This window comes from Dermacentor silvarum, chromosome 1, assembly GCF_013339745.2.
Source record: "Dermacentor silvarum isolate Dsil-2018 chromosome 1, BIME_Dsil_1.4, whole genome shotgun sequence".
NCBI classification, from domain to species: domain Eukaryota; kingdom Metazoa; phylum Arthropoda; class Arachnida; order Ixodida; family Ixodidae; genus Dermacentor; species Dermacentor silvarum.
This window is the reverse complement of record NC_051154.1, coordinates 36591003-36611367: the sequence shown is the minus strand read 5'-3', so window position 1 is coordinate 36611367 and position 20365 is coordinate 36591003. Positions and strand designations below refer to the sequence as shown.

The following is a 20365-nucleotide window of genomic DNA, read 5'->3' as shown; positions in this document are numbered from 1 at the left end:
GTACTCTGGCTAGCCACCCAACTCTGGCATCAACTGCGTACTGCGCGGCGGCGCGTGGGCTGTATCTTGAAAGCAATCTGTGTTGGGGGCAGAGTCTAGGCGGTGTAGGTGCGTCGGCAGCTCGTAGCTTTGTGCGTGCTGTGTGTTTCGGCGCTCAGTTTGCGTTTAAGCGCTATAGACAACAGCACGAAGGTCACTTCGCTCTCTGCCACAGCACCGGCACTTCTTCATGCCAGCGTTTGACAGTGCGTCTCCACGCTCGAGTGTGATGTGTTCATGTTTGGCTGTGGCTCTGACACCATGCTTGTTAATTTAGTTAATAAGCGAATGTTTACAAGTTTATACGGACGATAAAACTACTATCCTTACATTGTATAGCTGTCTACTAATTTGCTATCGCAATCGATGCTTCGGCTTTCGGGCGAAACTACAACTTTTTTTCACAGTTAAGAATTAAAATAATGTGTGCAGTTCAACACTACTCTCATTTCTCAATTCTTCCTATTTCTCGGCTCTTGCATTTCCCGGCTCCTACGTTTTTTTGAGGTCCCGTGAAAAACGTATGAGCGGGGTTCTACTGTAATAAATTACCTGCTTTACGTGGAGTGCTTAAGGGGAGATGCGGGTCGAAAAAATCGCGTTTTTTCGCGAACATTTCGCTTTTGAGATTTTGCTTCTAAAATTATTTTTGGTCATTAAACTCTTACTTTCCTAAATATCAAGGCTGAATTCGAACGAGAAATCGGTGAAAAATCGATCTGCATCAGCCAAGGTAGCTCTCTAAGTCACGAATTTGCGCGTATAACGGCTGTTTTAGAACACCCGCCTCTCGGAAACTCGACGTCGTCCGCCATTGCAGTTTGTTCAGTGAGATAGATCAAGCCTTATTCTAGCATACAGGACTTCCTCCAGTTTCGTATTTTGGTTAAAAAAAGCCGTATCGAAGTCAGCTTTCAGCCAACTTTCAGCCGATCCGGCCGTCCCGACTGGTCACGTGATAGTCAGCCCCGCTCACGGAGCGCTTGCGAAGGTCAGCGCTTGCCGCGCGTTTCTACATTTCTCTTAGTCCGCAATGGATCACTCGAAGAAGCGTGATTTTCGAGCTCGGAAATACGGAAGCAAGAACAAGTATCAAGGGCGTCGACGTAGGCCGAAACGCAAAGCGACTGTGGAAGAACGCGACTCGCCTACCGCTAGGCCTAATCAGGGCTGCGGGGATACGGTGGCTCGCGGGAACTCCGATGATATCGACGACGCCGCGATCAAGTTTATCAGCGCATCCGAAAAAAAGATAGGACATTTCGAAACGAGAGAACAAGAAGTGGTGATGGTTCCGTGAACGGAGTAATCTGCGACATCGGTGCGCTTACAGCAATGGTAAGCGGTGCCGTTTGCCAACGTGCCACACTACTGGACTCGTCGTCCGTGACTCCGCAAGCAAACGTAAGGGCCTCTCTGCATTCCTCGAGCTCTACTGCAATAACAGTGAATGCCCCGAGTCAGTGCTTTCCGCCGCGCATAGCTCACGGCGTGTTGTGCCAGAAGGACATCCGATCGGTACCAGTGCAGAACGGAGCTATCGAAGCGGCAGCTCGCGTGACAGCTTCGCCGTGAATGTGAAAGTTGTAGTGGCCGCGCGTGCGATAGGCATCGACATGAACAGCTGTCGCGTTTTTGCGCTATTCTTGGCTTGCCAACGCCCATGCATCACAAGAGTTTTATTGCAATTGGCAAAAAAGTTCATGCCGCAGCTGTCAAAGCTGTGCAAGAAAATCTCGCGAAGGCAAGAATTATAACTAAAGAGAAGGCGGATGGAGCTGATGTTGCTGTCATGTATGATGGAACATGGCAGAAAAGAGGGCATAAAAGCCATAATGGAATAGGCACTGCTGTGTCTGTGGACACTGGTTTGTGCCTAGATTTTGAGGTGCTCTCAAACTACTGCCTTGCCTGTAGCCGACATAAAGACTTGGGTACTGATGAGGAAATATGGCAGGCATTTCACAGTCCCGTTTGTGAAAAAAACACAGAGTGCTCCTCTCATGCTATGGAGACTGAGGCAGCTTTGCGTATATGGAGGAGGACGCCATCATACGAGACACCATTGCGCCTCACGAAGTTCCTCAGTGACGGGGATAGCAAAGCATACACTGCTGTTGCTGAAGCCAAGGTGTATGGTGAACTAGTTGTGGACAAGGAGGAATGCACAAATCACGTAGCCAAGCGTCTAGGCACTGCACTTAGGAAGCTTCCAACACGACTTCCACGTGGAGAAAAGTTGAAAGATGGCACAATTCAGAAGCTGCAGAACTATTATCGCATTGCTATAACCACCAACAGGGGTGATCTCCTGAAGATGTATCGTGCTATCTGGGCATCATACTTTCACTCATCATCCAGCAACACTGCAGGCAGCCACAGATACTGTCCAGAAGGGCGACTTCCTGGTGCAAACACAGGCGAGCTGAAGCTCTTGGGGAGCCTACACCAGACCACACCCAATCCTCACGAAGGCTCAGGGGTTGGCTGTGCTTCCTATATATAAGCGCCTCACGGTGAAAAACTGCTGGTTCGCTGTCTACAAGGAAAGACCCAAAATGCTGCAGAATCTTTGAACAGCAAAATCTGGCTTCTCTGTCCGAAGACTAAGTTTGCATCTCGGACAGCAGTGGAAACTGCAGCCGCAATGGCTGTGTTATGGTTCAACAAGGGACATTCAAGCTTCGAACACGTCCTTCAAGAGCTTGGTGTACTGCCACCTGATGAACTGATCACCTTGGGCCAATCCCGTGACCACAGAAGAATTCAAAGAATGTCTGCATGTGAGACAGCTGAGGCAAGGGCTCATCGTCGCCACGCGGCAAAGAGAGTGCGCCTTGATGACTCCATTCTCCAGCGCCGAGAAGGACGAACCTATGGTGCTGGGCGTTTTTAAAGGCACTGAATGTGGAAAGGGTGATTGTCCTATGCTATCACAAAGTTTCATGCAAATCCCACAGTATATTGAAGAATAAACATGTTTACAACTTTCAAATGCATTTTTCTCAATTTGCATTTTGAGGCAATTCTGACATGTGGTGCACAAACTTTCATGCACTTAAAATTGTCCTATCTTAATGAAATTTTGCACAGAGCGTCTTCAAACACTCTAAAGTACTGATATCTATATAAAGTTGCAATATACATTACAGATATTTTGTTTCATAACTTGAAATGCCGATGGGGTAGATGTAAATATAGATTTGGTACTCTTGATTTTTTTAAAAAAAAGGTAGCATGTTATGCCCACATTTGAGGTTCTTTTCAGTAATATACTGCTCATGTGCAGCAAAATGAGCTATATGGGATTCTGTATGAAAATTTTAATAAGCTAAAAAGTGTGCACAAAAAACCCTATATTCTGTTAGCAAAGTTGTTGGAACTCTGGAACTATTGTAGCTACAAGAAAACCAATTACAGTTTTGAAATCGGCATCACAAACTCTACCAATATTTAAAATTTCAATGTTCTAGGTCAAGAAATAAAGAAAAACCTTTTTCGAGTAGCATCTCCCCTTAAATGTGTCACTTAATGATAAAAACAACCTACCCTAACAATCAGTACATTTGTACAGTATTGTCAAAATCGTTTAAGGGCCCCTTTAACTTACTTCTGGCGCGCTAACTCAAGAGATTGCAGGGTACCTTTGGATCAAAGGGTTTCCCATTAGCTAAAGCTATATGCAGTGGTGCAACAGCCAAAATAGGATATGGAGCAATTTTTGGAGCAGGAAAATCTTACTTTTGGAGCAGGTTATGGAGAAAAAAAAAAAACTGTTTTGGAGCAGTAAATCCCAAACTTGGAGCAGTTTCATAAAGAACGCTTACTCATAAAACACCCTAAAATTACCCTGCATAATAAACGCACCACCCAACTTTGCATTGGATTTCTGGGAGTATATACAGTAATTCACATTAGCAGTGTAGGTGATGGTAGGGGCACGATCAGAGCGCGCATTCAGTTTCGCCGTGCACGGTTGACTTAGGCCGCGCCTGGCGAAATTGAAGGCGCGCTCCGAACGACCTCGATTGTGCCCAGCAGTGCACTGCCTACAACTTTTTCTTCGCCAAACATGTGGAAAGTACACATGCATTTCTTCGTGCGTGGTTCCCTTTCGTTTTTTTTCGTTTTTATTTTTTCTGACGTGTTGCGACGTTCTGGCGGTAGTCGAAACGTGCAGTGACTGCTTGACAATCTGTTGGGTGTTTCGGAGGTGGCCTCCAGTTTCGGATACTATGGAATTCGGATAAAACGACATTTTTTTGTCGGATTATCTCCGATTATCAGGGTCTGTTGTAACGAGAGTCGACTGTGTGTGTGCGTGTATATATATACATATACACAGTGGAGTACCGCTACAAGGAAAATCACGGGACACGCGAAAGATTTCGTTGTGGCGGAACTTCGTTGACGTGAAATTAGTATGTATATATCGTATTTTCAGGTGTATAAGTCGCGTTTTTTTTTCAGATTTTTCCGCCGGTGCGTCCTATACACCGGTGTGACTTATGTACGTTTCCTTCCCTGGCAAAACTGCCGTCAAAATAGGGTTAGAGGCTATGGCCACGCAAAGCACGCTGGGTTGACCTCCAACACTTAATTGCTATGGGTTCTGCGCACTATCGAGTTCCTGCATGCCTTGCGAGGACGGAGCAGCAACGCAAGGGGCGGCAGGCCGACCGCGAATCAACCGACCCCGAAGTTGTCGCATCTACAGATTGCTTTCAAGATACGGCGCGCACGCCGCTGCGTGAACTTCGCAGTTGCTACCAGAGTACAAGCCAACCCCCTCCCTCCCGCAATACCGTCCCGCTTTCACTTGCACATAAGGCATATGGCGCACGAAGACGATGTTATCGCCTTTAGACTTTATACGGAATGTCGCGGCGACCAAGATTGCAGAAATGCGCCTGGTGTGCCTTATCATTGCTATTGCAATTACCGTAAAATTCCAAGCAAGCGCCCCCACCCGTGCAAGCGCCCCCCCCTAAATTCCCTGCCAATTTCAAATTACCGCGCCGTTCCGGGAAAGCCCCCCCCCCCTCCCGCTCCGCACCAACACTGGCCTGCCACATCCAGTCCACAAAAATAATGGCAAATTCGGCAAATCGCACCGCTGCACATTGGGGCGCCCCGATGAGCCATTTATCGAATCATGGTCGTACCCGGGCGTCCCAGTGGGCACACAAGTGCATTGGGGCGAACTGCAGCTGGCAGTCTGTAGTTCACGGACCGCCGGCCGTCGGCGAGATCTGCCTCTCGCACGGCGCAGAGGAGTTCCCTGCGGCACAGTGACGTGACCACTCGGCGACAAAGGAGTGGTCGCGGCTACACTCTGGCATCGCCGGCAGCTTCACTGCAGCTAATCACTCGCCACCGATATCATCGCTAGGCCTTTTTCAGTTCACTTCGAATCTGTAGCAGACGGCGCGTCAGCACGAACCGCTGATGCTCCCAAGCAGCAATGTTTTGTTACCGCCGTTGCCGCTTTACCCTCTCCTCGCAATAATTTCACACGATGAAGTAAACATGCTGATATTTGCGGCGCCACCAGCTGCGATGCGAGCATGGCCGAGCCGCAGTTCGCTGTCCGCCGTCGGCAGCCATGCATTGCGGCTGAGCTTCACTTGTATCGGAACACTCATTAGTGCTAAACGTTTCACCGTGGACATATGGTTTTTAATAAAGTGAACATTACGCGTCACTTTGCTCTATAGCGGACATAATTTTGCCTGGAATAGAAGCTGCATAACCAATGTTCGTGTCGCCGGTCGCGGCGACGTGCCGGTGCAGCGCCGATGCGCTCTCTGTAGTTCTTTCGGTGGTTTTGAGCAATGCCTCTTGAGTAACGGTAGTTTTGAGAGTGATAAACACCACTAACAAATCTTTGGCGTAATAAAGTTCATGTTCAATAAACTTTTAATGCTATTCCCACTTCGCTTCCTTTTTTTTTTCGGGAAAATTTTGTCGTGGCCATCTTGAATTTTGGTGCCGTTCCGGGATAGCGCCCCCCCTAACTTTGCCGGTAATTTCGACTTGCTCGAGGGGGGGGGGGGGGGGGGGGCGCTTGCTCGGAATTTTACGCTATGTAGGAATGACACCCATACGCTTGCACGTGACCCGTGTTCACGGAGTGAAACGTCACAAATGTTTTAAAAATTGTACACCGAATGAACAGGTGCGTCTTCTACACCAGTACGACTTACAGTAAAACCTCGATAATTCGAACTCGGTTAATTCGAAATTTCGGTTAATTCGAAGAATTTGGGCGGTCCCGTCATTCTCAATGCAAATTCTACCGGATAATTTGAATGGCCCGCGCGGCTCTATTCGGATAATTCGAAGTTTCCGGCTAGTAGCAACGTGCGGCGGTTAGGTTAGGGCGCTCCGTATAGTCGCCAACTGATTTTCCGAGCTCGTGGGGACTGAAAAATAGTCCGGAAAACTCGGTCGGCCGAAAAAAAAGTTATTAGTGCGGCTTAAAAAAAATCTCTAAAAATGCCCTGCCTCATACTACGCTTGGAGGGGATCGACTTGCTTGGATTTGCACAGCAATGACGTCTCTGTGTACAGTCGACACGAACGTCACCGCATTGGCGATCTCCGTCAACGGAGTTCGCCATGGAGATCCAAGAAACGAGCTTCGCACCGCTCAGCTCTCGCTAAGGTACAGGAGGTAGCGCCGATCACTGAGACATGGGTCTCCGAGACACCTGCTCAGTGTACACACCACGTTCAAAATAGCAACCGAAACTTGAGAGAGAGAGAGAGAGAGAGAGAAAAAAAAAAAAAAAAAACTCACTGAATTAACAAGCGCGGCGGTCGCAGCGAGCGAAGGCGAAGGTTCGCGCGGTCTATCGCTTCAACGGAACCTGAGCGGCGAGAGCACAGCGTATACAAAAGCTCAGAGCCGTCTGGAGATCGCTTTCAAGATACGGTGCGCGCAAGAAACCGCTCCGGCGCTACGTACGCAGTTGTTAGAAGAGTAGAAGTCCCCCCCAGAGCCAGCTGGAGAGCATGGCACTAGGGGCGGCGAACCAGCGCGCCAAGTAATCCCGCATCGGTGATTACATTGAGTAATTTTTCTTGAACATGGGAAATAAAGGTGATTTCTTTTTGCGGCAAGTTCTTGCTTGTTTTCTTTTTTATTATTCATTTTGGTTAATTCGAAAATCCGCTTAATTCGAAGAATTTTCGCGGTCCGCCGACCTTCGAATTATCGAGGTTTTACTGTATATACATTTTTTTTTGAAGAACTGCCGTTTTTAGGAGGGTGCCACTTATACAAAGGTGCAAGTATGGGCGAACGAAAGCCGCGAACGAAACCGAAACCACTGTCCGGGAAATCTTTGCTATGGCGTGGGGGCAACGCTTGAGACGTACCTGAGACGTACCAAAGGCGGTCAATGAAGTGTCAACTTTATGAAAGAATTCATTTCGCGCCGAAGTTACAGCATTTTTCATGCATTGTGGTCGACGCCTAACTTAAAGCGCGTGCCCGGCCGATCAGCGAAACACTCACTTCGCTGCACATGCACCGTCACAATGGAGCAGTTTGGATTATTTCAATTTCATTGCATATTTATGACAAAGTCTGCAAGATTGGCAAGCTTGCGCTTACCAGAAGTTTTATTTCCAGAAGTCAGTCAGCCTGGATTTCTTACGCTTCACGGCAAGCAAAGGCGTTATGTGAGTCCCACAGTCCGTTAAAAGAGCCATAGCAATGTAATTGTAACCGAGAAATTTCGCGGCTGCTCAGGCGTTTTGCGCGTGGCGCAATTTCGACATATATCACGGTTTTGGCACAGCTCAGCTGCTGCACCCCTGTATATGCCTCATTTTAACCACTGTATGGTCTCTTTAGATGCTAACACCCACTTGTAGCGTTCCTAAGAAACATAATTAAAGGGAACACAAATTAATACAGATGGATGTATCCTGCCATTTCATTCTACTCCCCGAGCCCTGCCCTGTCTTCTTCCACCCCCTTAGTTCTTCCTCTACTTTCATGACTTAAATTCAGCATGCTTCACCACTAAGCGAGAAAAAAATCTGTGCTTGACAAAAGCAGTAACATTCTTTCCACATAGGTGCTTCAAATAACTGAATTGAATGTCCTTAAGACTCAAATATGACATGAGCATGCTAGAAGGCTCCTATCAAACAACACGCAGCCCATTTGAAGCGTTCAAAATTAAGTTTCCCCAACGCATACAGTAGCCGACAGATTTTTCGGACTCCAAAAATTCGGACTTGTTGGTTATTCCGGACTTCATAGATGTACCGGCAGGATTCCCATAGAGCTAATGCATTTTCGCAACCGATTTTTCGGACGAATCTAGGTGCCAATGTTCGATTTTCCTGACTAAATCGCTCGCTCCGAGCCACGCTACCAGATCTTGGAGGCCGCCATGTTGGATTTTCCGCTGGCTTGGCTTCCAGTGCCCCCCTGTATAGCCTTCAAGATTAGTAGACGCACGATATCCTCTCGTCTCCGAGGCCATGCCCGCTCTTCCTTGGCCGACAAAATGTTCCAAAAAAGCTGCACTTGCATTTTTTTTTTAAAGTTTCAGTTGCGCCGTATGCTGTCTGTGGGTGAAAGCTTGCGAGGGTTCCCTCCGGCACGGCCGGAGGCGCGCGCGGACTTCGTTCGCTCGCAGGGCACGGGGAGAAGGTGGCGGAGACGGTGGGGAGTTAGTTGCATTCAGCTCTTGCGGCTGCTGCCGACGGAGCTGCCGCGCAGGCACCGTATCTTGAAAGCGATCTGCTATGTGGCCGAAGTGTGCGCCCGCGATCTGCGATGGGTACAAAGGGCAAGCGCCGAGTGCCAGTAACTTCGTATGTGCCGTTTTTCCCCCCTTTTTTTGACGTTCGCGTTGAAGCGAGAGAATAGACAGCGCAAAGGTCAATTTGCCCGCGGTCATCGAGCGAGATGTGTTCATATGTAACCTGTGCGCGCGTGACACCGTGCTTATTTAGTTAGTAAGCGCATATTTACAACTTTATACGGCCAATAAAACTAACATCCTTACTTCGTATCGCTGTCTATTAATTTGGCAATCGATGCTCCGCCTTTTGGGCGAAACTGCGACATTTTTCTTAAGCCGCTCTAAGCCTCATAATTTTTTTCTAGGGGGGGGGGGGGGGGGGAGAGTTTTTCGGACTGTTTGGTTTTTTGGACTGCTCGATTTTTCGGATTATTTTTCAGTCCCCGTGAAGTCCGGAAAATCGGTCGGCTACTGTACTCGTGTCGCCGTAAGCAGAACAACCACACATGTATAAATAAACAAATACGTATCAGCAGTTGTCCCGTGAAAAGTCATTTAAAATAACTACAATATTTCCCGACACCGGGTAACCAAGCAAGGAAGGCTTGTTTGGCCTACTGGCACCACTGGCAAGATTAATCACGCACCTACTGTTCTATGCACATTGACCTCTCACGGGATAAGCGATAAAATATGCAACTCAATGGCCCTCAACAAAACAGAAACACGTGATTGCGGGCACACTTATATGATCACGCATTATTGCATGTGAATGCACTGGAATGCATGCAGGCTGTGATGGTGCGAGACTAGACTGCTGTGGCAACTCCATATACCCAAGAATGATGACAAACACCAGGATATTTTACCTAGCTGTCATTTTCTTCTAAAGCTGACCTAAAACATGAACCCTTGATGGTGACACTCAGTGCTTTGGAGTAGCTTGGGCGCAATTTGAAGCATTTTTACGATTTTGGTGCAGGCAAATCACAAATTCAGCAGCTTGGCACAATTGGCACAGCAGTACCAAACCTGAAATTGGCAAAGCAGAAAAGAAAATAAACTTACAAAAAGGTTCCTCTCACGAACAATGGACCACATTTTCTTCACCACTGCACTTCGGGCCATCTGCAGAAAGAAGAGATTATGTTTAGGTAATGTGTGCTTTACACCCCCACTAAATAGCATAGCCTCTCCAGATGCTTATACAGTAGAATTCCGTTAATTCGATCATGACCGAAGGTGCAGGCTGGCGCCTAACAAACTTTTGTTATTTCAATGCGAAAATTAGCCTTCACTGGATAATTCAAACTTAGCTGGTCATCATGCATGCACCCGACCCCAATGGTGACTGACCGCAGTCGTGACTCCTATTGCAGCAGTATCCGCCTTGGGAGCCCTTAGCATACAGTGAATGCATCGAACACGCGTCATCTCCCATCAAAAATGCCTACACGTCGCCTGCCCCACGAATATTTTAAAGTGAAGCTGGTTGCTCACCAATAAATTGTTACAATATTTATACGATTTTCACGCATGCCTTTTTTACAAGGAAAATTTGTCTGATAATTCCGTGGGAGGCACAATCTGGTATGAAACCAAAACCGTGTTCGCAATTGCCTACCATCAGAGCCAGCGTCTATGCGACCAGGGAAGCCAACAAAATTTGTTCTTGCATAGTGCAAGGATGATGACTGATTAAAAAAAGCACGTTCAAACGATAAGTTTTGTGACATGTTAGGCTAGCGGCAACAAGTCGCGCCACGTCTGCTTGGCGCTCCAGAGAATTTCATGCGTCACACGAACTAGTGAAGTGGTTAGTCTAGGTGTGGGCCACCAGACCGTTTGCGATTGTTGTGGAGTTGTTTGATAAATGCAGAATATCAAACACGCTATGAACTGTACGGAGGACGACATGTTGCAATTCTTCATAGACATCAAAAAAGGGCTATCTGAGAGTGATGAGATGATGATGGACATTAACTCTTTCTCTACCATGGGGAGGTGTTTTTTGTAGGTTATGCCAGATATTTTTTTCTGAAGGAACTACTACACTCAATGTTTTATGTAATACATAAACAAAAAGCAGAATGAATGCACTTTTCACGCATAAAAGTTTTGCTAACGAAATGCATGTCATAAAAAATATATAAATTGCCAAAATCAAGATTGTGGGATAAAATTGATTAAGTTTGTAAAGACACCCGCATTTTTGCTTTCTACTTTGACGATGACGAAACTTCGGAGCACGTTCAAAAATTACCACCTGGCGGGAAAAAAGCGAACTGCTTAGAAAACAAAAATACAGTTCTCCTCCTTCACATCCGACGGTGCAGTGTGTCCGTGAGTGGTGCGGAAGGTCTCGAAAGCGGCGTTTCAAACCATCGATAGCAGGCTAACGATGCCCAATGGGCACGGTACGGAAAGAGTTAAAGGTGCTATAGACCTTTTGCAAAAGGCCAACAACCCTGTGCATACATTAGGTCTCTGTGACCATCATGAAACATAGACATGTAGGAGATCGTATGATACACATAGAAAGTTTGTGAACCAGCGCACTCTCCACCACTGTAAGACAACACCACATCTCAAGCTCAACTACTATTCATTCTGATGAAGCGAATTCGACTTACTATCCAATAGTAGGTCAGAGGGAAACCACCAACAGCATGTGCTCTTTTCACGAGGAAAACAATACTCTTTCAGCAGCTACGGCTGAGCCATGTGCATTTGGAGACCAAATCACTTCGCAACATAAACTTTATTCCGCGTATAACACCCCAAGGAAACGCTGCCACTGCAGAAGCGACGCAAACCCTAAGCATCACACTCTGCCATAGGACAATAGCAACCATTCATCATGACGCATCAGCAGAGCCTTCTGTGAAGCCTGACAATGCTTTTGCCACCAGACAAGTCTCCCACAAGAGCAATGCACTAGCTAACCACAGACTACCACGTCGATTTGCAAAACAAATCAAAGACAAAATCGGATGGAAACACAACCTCAGAAATATCAACACCAACTCCATCAACTTCAGGAACCACTAAGGCGACTTCGGCACAGGCAATGACGAACAGCATCTCCGAAGACACGGATGAGACTACAAGTGAACTCGCTAGCCGACACGAGGTGAACCCAAGTACGCCGTCACGAAGGAACTCTTTAACGCCGCCAGTCAAGACTGTGTCTATTGTGAGGACAACTACGACGACACCGCATGCGACGGAAAAATGGAATGGCAGCATTTTCTGGCTTCAGTAACCTCGAACAACGAGCAGACATTTCAGGAAACGCGGATCTCCAAGCATCAGAAACGAGACGACTCACGCACCAACGGTACATCTTACGTGAGCACAATACAAAAACTCGCAAGGTGCATCCTGTCGTCCAAACTAGTTTCAAGAGCAACCACCGCTCCAGCTACCTCAAGGCGCTTGAACTCAGGCGCGGATCCAGGGGGGATGTCCGGATGTCCTGACCCCCCCCCCTCAGATTTCTGCATCGCCCCCTCGCTGACAGGGAGATGGCCCTGTCGCAAAAAAATATGGCCACCAGTATTCTTCAAAAGTATTTTTCGCGAGTACCAGTGGTATCAGCCATGTAGAAGTAGAGCTAACTCACTCACAAGCTTAGTTGTATTCCGTAGGAGTGTGGTGTCGCGAAGTTGCCGTAGTTAATTTTTCTCATGAACACCTTGGACCTCCTGGCGCCTGCTGTGCCTTACTCGTCCCGTCGGTGGCGTCGAATGAACGAGGGGACGTCCCTTTTGCCAAACACGCCGAGGTCCGCTCGAGCGCCTTCGCGCCTGATTAACTTAAGTTTCCCCTTGGGGTGTCAACGGTTGCCTCATTGGCTGTCATCGGTTCCGCGACCAACCTGCTTAATGAAAGAGATCTCTTGCTGAAGTGTTCATATATAAATAATAACAACTAACAGCTAAACTAAGAACTACGCATAGGCAACTTTTTTTAACTGTAGCACTCATTGTGATCACAGTTACACGTTGACAATATCCAGTACGAGCACAGTACCGTTCGTACGCTACAAGTTTTTCACTTGTAACTTCGCAGTTTTATTGTCGTACATTAAGCATAGGAGGCTCAAGCCCACCGGATCCGTTTATCTGAGTGGGCGTTCTCGCGGAGCGGGGCGAAGCCTCGAGCCACGGCTGCAAAGTGGGGGAGTGCGACGTCAGCGGCCAACGCCAGCGCAGCGGGCCTAGGATGGCGTCGCGTGGTTAGAGAAACGGGAGCAGATGCGCGCCTGTGTAAAAGGATGACGTCGCGTGGGAAACAAACCATGAAGACGCTGGCTCGCGCTCTCGCCTACTATGCCACATCGGTATTTTTGTAGGTGGCGTCTTGAGTCTTCATACGCGGCGATTCGCATATCGTAAACAACCAGCGTAGTGGTTGCTGCGTTGGAACGGAGCGTTACGCCCGTATTCAAGAACGTTCCTCTAGTCAACACACCACCACGACTCCAGAGAGAAGATGGCACCGCCATCCCTCCACAGAAGTGGTCATTGAGCTTCATGATCATTCACCGGAATTCATGAGAATTGTCGCGTCTTTATTCTCGATTATTCTGCGCAGTACGACAATTGAAACTTGGAGTCTGATATCTCGGAGCACGGACACGCTAGAATAATTCTTCCGACTGATACTGTGTAGAAACTCGACTGTCTCTAAGTTTTCAATACAAACATACCCACTTACTGTAGTCAACAAAAAATAATTGTTCAATTTTAGTTAGTTGGGGTGCTCACAGCGATAATTATCATCCCACTTTGTGCCCCCTAGCCACATAACTTATTTGCACAGGTGGTCTTCGCAGTGCCTCCCAGTGCCTAACTTTAAGGAAACCATAAAACTTAGTTTTGAGCACCCTGTATTATCAGGCGCAGCCACCAAGAACATGGCTGTATTGGGTAACGTCCTTTTCCTATAAGCTCGCAGAAACCGATACCTGGCTTCGCTACAGGTCTTCTTCCTCTATCTGGGGTTTTACGTGCCAAAACCAGTTCCGATTACGAGGCACGCCGTAGTGGAAGGCTCCGGATTAATTTTGACCACCTGGGGTTCTTTAACCTGCACTACAACGCAAGAACACGGGCGTTTTTGCATTTCGCCTCCATCGAAATGCGGCCGCCGCGGCCAGGATTTGATCCCTAGATCTCGTGCTCAACGCCAGAGCTGACTGAGCCACCACAAAGGGCTACAGGTGTTGCTTTAGCCGTATAAAACGCGTGTTTATCGTGAGGAAAAACGGTAAATTTCAGTAAATAAGAAAGGCTACTATCATCATCATCATTGACAGAAGCTGATCCCCCCCTCAGAAAAAACCTAGATCCACCCCTGCTTGAACTGTACTCAGTTTTGTCAAGAGCTGAATATGTACGACGATCAGTGCTCACAACATACAGCGCATGTAGACATCATCTGGACCGCAACAGTCAGCTTTGCCCACCAGAGCTACATTAGACGTGACCGGACTGCTATAGTTTATTCTGAACTTTTAATCAGTATACATAGCACAAACTTGGGACACTGAACCAAATGCACGTTTGTACATTGTTATTTTGCAGTCTGCCATTGCTCCCTCCTGTGTTGTTTTTTGCGCGCGCTCTCTTGGGGGGAGGGGGAATGTGTAATGGTGTACAGATGGACAGTAGATGGAAGGCAAGGAAGACGCAGATTAAAGGCAGTGTTCGGGTGACCATGTTTATCTCCGTCCGCAACCTCCTGCTTGCATCACACACACACACACACACACACACACACAGTTGAAATAGGTTACTTGCAATTGCATAATTATTTAACGACATCCACGTTTAAAAATGCAACAGTATTATTTTCGACATTTCGGCCGGAGCGGTTTCATGGTTTTATACCAGCTCGTAGTCAATATATAGATATATACAGTAGAACCCCGCTGTTACGTTCCCGGGTGCTGCGTTTTCCCGGCTGTTACGTCGTTTTCGGCCGGTCCCGGCACAGCTCCCATAGAACCCAATGCATTGGTAACCCCGCTGTTACGTCGCAACTGTGGGACCGTTCCCGCATCATACGTTGCGAAATGCCACACCGCGCCGGTCCGAGCGGCCATTTTGACTTTTCATGTCGCTTGGCTTGGTTGCTTGATGATGGCATTGGCCGCCCAAAGTGCTGGGGGCGACATTTATTACGTATTTTTGGTTTCCGCCAGCAAAAGTATGGCCTTTGATATCCGCTTTTGCTATCTAAAGATGATGTCTATGACGCCTTGCGGCCCTAAAATTGGTTTTGGCTCATAGATGTTCAAGGGCGATAACGCCGTCCAAGGGCGATAACGCCGTCGCCGCGCGCCGTATGCTTTCTTTCGCGCGCGCAGTCCTCGTCGGCTCCCCTCGCAGCGGGCAGCGTTGTGCTCTGGCATCATACTGCGCGGCGGCGCGCGGTCCCGCGGGCCGTATCTTGAAAGCGATCTGCGTGGGGGCAGATTCTACGCAGTGTAGGTGCATCTGCGGCTCGTGGCTTTGTGCGTGCTGCGTGTTCTCGGCGCTCAGTTTAGGTTGAAGCGATAGACAACAGCACGAAGTTCACTTCGCTCGCTTCTGCAGCGGCGCTTAACTGCGCGTGTCCGCGCTCATCGAGTGTGATGTGTTCATGTTTGCCTGTGGGCGCTGACACGTTTGTTAATTAGTTAATAACCGAATGTTTACAAGTTTATACAGACTATAAAACTACTATTCTTACTTTGTATAGCTCATCGCAATCGATGCTTCAGCTGTCGGGCGAAACTACTTTTTGTCGCACGTAAGAATTAAAATAATATTGTGTGCAGTTCAATACTACTCCCCTTTCTCAATTTTTCCTGTTTCCTGGCTCTTGCGTTTCCCGGCTCTTACGGGGTTTTTTTTTACGGTCCCGTGAAAAACGTAACAGCGGGGTTCTACTGTATTATGCAGGAGTCGTATTAGTGGTTCTGGTTTTTAGTGCAAAATAATATCACTTTGCTTGTAGAGCGACAACCCTGGCAGAAAGATTTTGGTTCCCTCAGGCCAGGATGAATTTTTCCTCGAAGCTTTTTTTTCTCAGAATACAGTGTAGGTTTCCTTTGTAGATTCGTAGTCGGCTGAGTGACAAGTTTTAACCTTTCATGAATATTCCTCTAGCTTAGGGGGATTCGGCAGCACTGATTTGCCAGCTAAACAACTGTTCAGTAACATTTTCTGAAGTCCACAGAGACATCCGGGGCACGGAAAATCCAACTTTTTATAGAGTTTTGCTAATTTTTTTGCGTAGGTTTTTGATTCTGCCCAAATGGGAACAATCACGAAAATGTTGCTGGGTTAGCTCAGTGAAATGCACAAAACATAAATGCATACCTGCCAACCTCAAGACTTTCAAATTCGTAAACTCGGGACCAAAGGGGGGGGGGGGGGGGGAGCACGGGAATTCTGCTGCAGGGTACGACTTCAAACACACTTGGAAGTACTGATCGAGTCTAGTCACAATCGAGGAGGCTATGGTCTAGTACTAACGAGGCATCGAGCACGCCATCACACTTCGTAGCAGCTACGGCTACGAAACACCGGAGTGCCGGAGTCACACTGCGCCCGATGCAGCAGCACGTCGCACACACAAAAAAAAGCAAGGCTCACAAAACAGATCGTACTCGCGAAAAAAGCCTAGCGAAGGTGACAGGCGAGACGACCAGCCACAGCCTCCAATACAGAAACTGTGCCTGCCGCATCGACCCGAAATCGCTGTCATCTCTGGGGGCGCCACTTACGTACAGGTGGATCTCTATGTTGAGAGTAATGACAACCAGTGACGTTCGGCCGTCAGGTCGTCCAACAACCCGATGACGAAGGCAACGTCACAGAGTGAAAATGTCCTTTCTCTGCAGACAATAAAGGTTACGGCGCACACCCCCATCTCTATGCGTCCCTATGTAAGTGGCGTCCCCGCCCAACACCAGCAACGGTGTGACTTTATTAGAAATTTAAAAAAATAATTTTGCGAATATAACCACTTTTCCATAAACACTGAGTCGACATTCGTAAAATCGTAAGACGGGTCCAAATTCGTACATTTTACGGAATTCGGAAGAGTTGGCAGGTATGTAAATGTTGATCAAAGTAAAGGCAAATGATAGTGAAGCGGGCCTTATAGACTTGCTTTTAAAACAAAGGGAAGGGCAGGCATCACGGTAATTTCAATGGGCAAGTAAATTAAGCATGGATAGTGTACAAAAGCATCACGCAATCTGTAAGAAGTGCAACATGCCCTTGCACAGATATCAATCCACAGCCTCAGCGGAGCAAAAGCCAGCCCAATAAGTGGCACGCACAATGCACCATTGTTTCCCAATGGAAAACTCAAAATTATAAATAGCTAGCTATTGAACAAAGTACTCTGCACCTTCTGCACGAAGGAGTGGCATATAATAAAATATGAATGCTTTCAGACATACAACAGCAGAATGTCTTGCTCAAAACTACGCACACTATGACGTGAATAAAAAAACAATGTATTTTTAAAAATGGTGTCAAGTGCCATCAGAGCAGAAAACCCTTAAAATGACCAAGACTACAAGACAGACTTACCTCCTCAGCACCAACCACAGCAGCCAGCTCTGGAGAAAGGGCACACTTCCGGGAATATGCACTCTCTGGAAGTGAGAAGTACAGTATCAGAAACCATAGATAAAACTTGCGTATAAAACATGTTCACATTTAATGAGTATCAAATTAGTAAGGTGAGCCTACTATTTAAAACTATGTAGACTCTCTCTCCTGTATCTCTGATTGGACGATGATAGTGTGCGCTTTCACTTCTTTATATTTTGTTTTTTTTTTTCTGCCTCAGCGCCATGTCGAATATCCCTCTGCGAAGCCACCGGTGGCGGAGGCGGCGCGCGCCCGACCTGAAAGCTTCAACGGGGGCTTTTGAGGGGCGCCACCGTCGCCTTGCTTTCAAAAGCAAATATTAATGAAAAATACAAGCATTGTAGGAGAGGAGACGGTGGAGGAGAGAGTAGATGGCGGTACTTTTCCAATACAGTAGCCGACGGATTTTTCGGACTCCAAAAATTCGGACTTGTTGGATATTCCGGACTTCACAGATGTACCCTCAGGATTCCCATAGAGCAGGGGTTCTCAAGTACGTTCATCCCAGGGAACCCTACTAAGCTCCATAAAGTGCCAAGGAACCCCCCCCCCCCCCCCCCCCCCCCCGAATTAACCGAATGTCGAATTGTCGAGGGTATCAAGAAAACAAACAATGCTTCACTACGTCAACACGCTTTTATTTACTCTATGAATCGTCCAATCTTGTTTCTATTTAGCACAAGACCAGTGCGGAAGCTGAAATTCTCTTCATCTCATGACTGATTAGCGCTAGCAGCGGCGAAGGCCTCGCGACATCCTTCGCGGCGCGCGTTTTCATCCGAGACGCGCTTTGCACCAACGGGCGCACATCCCGATTATTTTTTCGCCACTCAGGTGCTCGGCAACAAATTGTCCGTCCATCGCGATGTAGCCGGTGCTTTTTATCTTCGACAGCTTTGCACTGAGTAAAAGCGAAACTACTGCGGACGAAACCGCGGCCGCTATCGACGTGATCATGGACGGCGACCTTGCGGTTCAGAAGGCAGGCGGCTGACACACGCACCAAGTCAAAACGAAACTACCTTTCGCTGCAAGACGTGCGGACGAAACTGCGGTCGCTATCGACGCTGCCATGGGAGGCGACTACGAGGAGACGGTGAGGAGAGAGTAGATGGCGGTACTTTTCCAATACAGTAGCCGACGGATTTTTCGGACTCCAAAAATTCGGACTTGTTGGATATTCCGGACTTCACAGATGTACCCTCAGGATTCCCATTGAGCTAATGCATTTTCGCGACCAATTTTTTGGACGAATCTAGGTGCCAATGTTAGATTTTCCGGACTAAATCACTCGCTCCGAGCCCCGCTACTAGAGTGTACTAGAATATGGTCGAGTGGGACGAGCGGCTGGGGCGGCGCATGCTTTGCAGTGAGGCGCCGGACGTGGAAAAACACTGGGGCGGCGCTGCGGTCGAAGTGGATTGGGCCGCATCAAGGTCGCGCCGTTGGAAACTGCTGGCGATACTGCTCGGCAGGGTCATTCGTACAACTTCGCGCGCTGGTATTTGCGTTCAGACCAATCAAATGGGGTTCATAATTGCATATGACATGTAGTTATGCCTTAAGAATAAATTCCTTTTCTTTCTTTTATTTATTTATTTTTATTATTTTCTAATGCCGCTCGATGATTGCGTGTATTGCGGCCGCAGTGTCGGCTTTCATTCTACTATGGTATTGTACGGTTCCATTTGGAGAAAAAATACTTTTCTCGTTCTTCAAGCAGCATGTATCTCTCGTGTGTATTGTTACGCATATAGTTTTCTATCAGTAGGTCTTGCGAAACGCAGACGAAGCAACATATGTAACCTTCCTGCTTGCCGCTTCAAAGAAGTAAAGCATATCTGCCCCATCCGGCGCCTTGTACATTTACGGGAAGCATTGATATAGATTAAAAAAAAGAGTAAACTGCAGTGCAACATTCCATTCAAGTTTCCGCCTTTCTCGCTTAACAGAATGCGGAGTAATTGGTACGGGGTTATTTATTGCAGTCGGACCTCGAGCGCCGAAAACGGTTTTATAGTTAGCCATTCTATATGCTAATCTTTGGCCGTAAGCCGTACGTGGAATTTTTTTTCCAGTCGGTACTTCAAAAAAGAAACAAGAAAAAGAACGAAAGCCTGCGCGGTAGCCTAATTAGTGCCTATATCGTGGATACGGCTTTGCGCTGCTAAACTGGAGCTCGCGGGTTCAATAATCCAGGTGGGAACGAAATGGAAAAAAGACTCGTGTACTTCTATTTAGGTGCGCTTTAAAGAACCCCAGGTGGCAAAAACTAAACCGGGCGCCTCATAATCATATCGTGGTTTTCTCACGTAAAACCGAAGAATTTGCTTATATTAAAAAAAAAAAAAAAGCAGGTGGCTGCGTTCTTCGGCTTATTTCTGGGGGTGTAAACATAAATTATTCTCGAGTCTGATTTCCGAGAAAAACATGTTACGCTTATCCTATGTTTCATGTTTATAATATACAAGCTGCAGAGTTCAGCGGTCATACATTTGGGAACGGCATTATACATTTATGCATGCATAAATGCAAACATGGTGAATGCAAACATGGTCAGACTGTCAAACAAAGTTTTCCTTGTCTGAATCAAGTTAGCAGATTTACAGGCTGCCCCAAAATGGGGCGTGTATATTGAATGAGAGCTAGGAACTTGTTAAGCAGGACTTATTAACACCCGTCTGTTAATTCTCTCAGAAACTGCGCCTCTGCGCAACAGCCACGACTCTCCGGCAGCAAAATCATTCGGAATAACAGTCCTCACTTGCATGCAGTCACTCACCTTTGAGATTTCAATAGTGCTGTCATGCGTTACATTCGAACGGAAATTATTCGGCGTCGTACAGTACATCAATGACACACACACACACACACACACACACACACACACACACACAC

The 20365-nt window shown here is 47.3% G+C and overlaps 1 protein-coding gene and 1 pseudogene across 6 annotated transcripts in view; one reads left to right on the top strand and one right to left on the bottom strand.

The window, feature by feature from the left end:
• Positions 1 to 20365, bottom strand: part of LOC119460478 (uncharacterized) — an 81196-nt gene that overhangs the window by 20846 nt on the left and 39985 nt on the right. For 3 of the 6 annotated variants that reach the window (XM_037721420.2, XM_049666680.1, XM_049666660.1), the window contains exons 6-7: positions 17405 to 17469; positions 9876 to 9935 (exon numbers count right to left, since the gene is read on the bottom strand). In XM_037721420.2, coding sequence (XP_037577348.2) covers positions 9876 to 9935; positions 17405 to 17469 — 125 coding nt within the window. The remainder of the gene's footprint in view (positions 1 to 9875; positions 9936 to 17404; positions 17470 to 20365) is intronic. The other 3 variants (XM_049666666.1, XM_049666663.1, XM_049666674.1) reach the window with 1 other exon arrangement.
• Positions 1412 to 2936, top strand: LOC119460462 (uncharacterized; annotated as a pseudogene).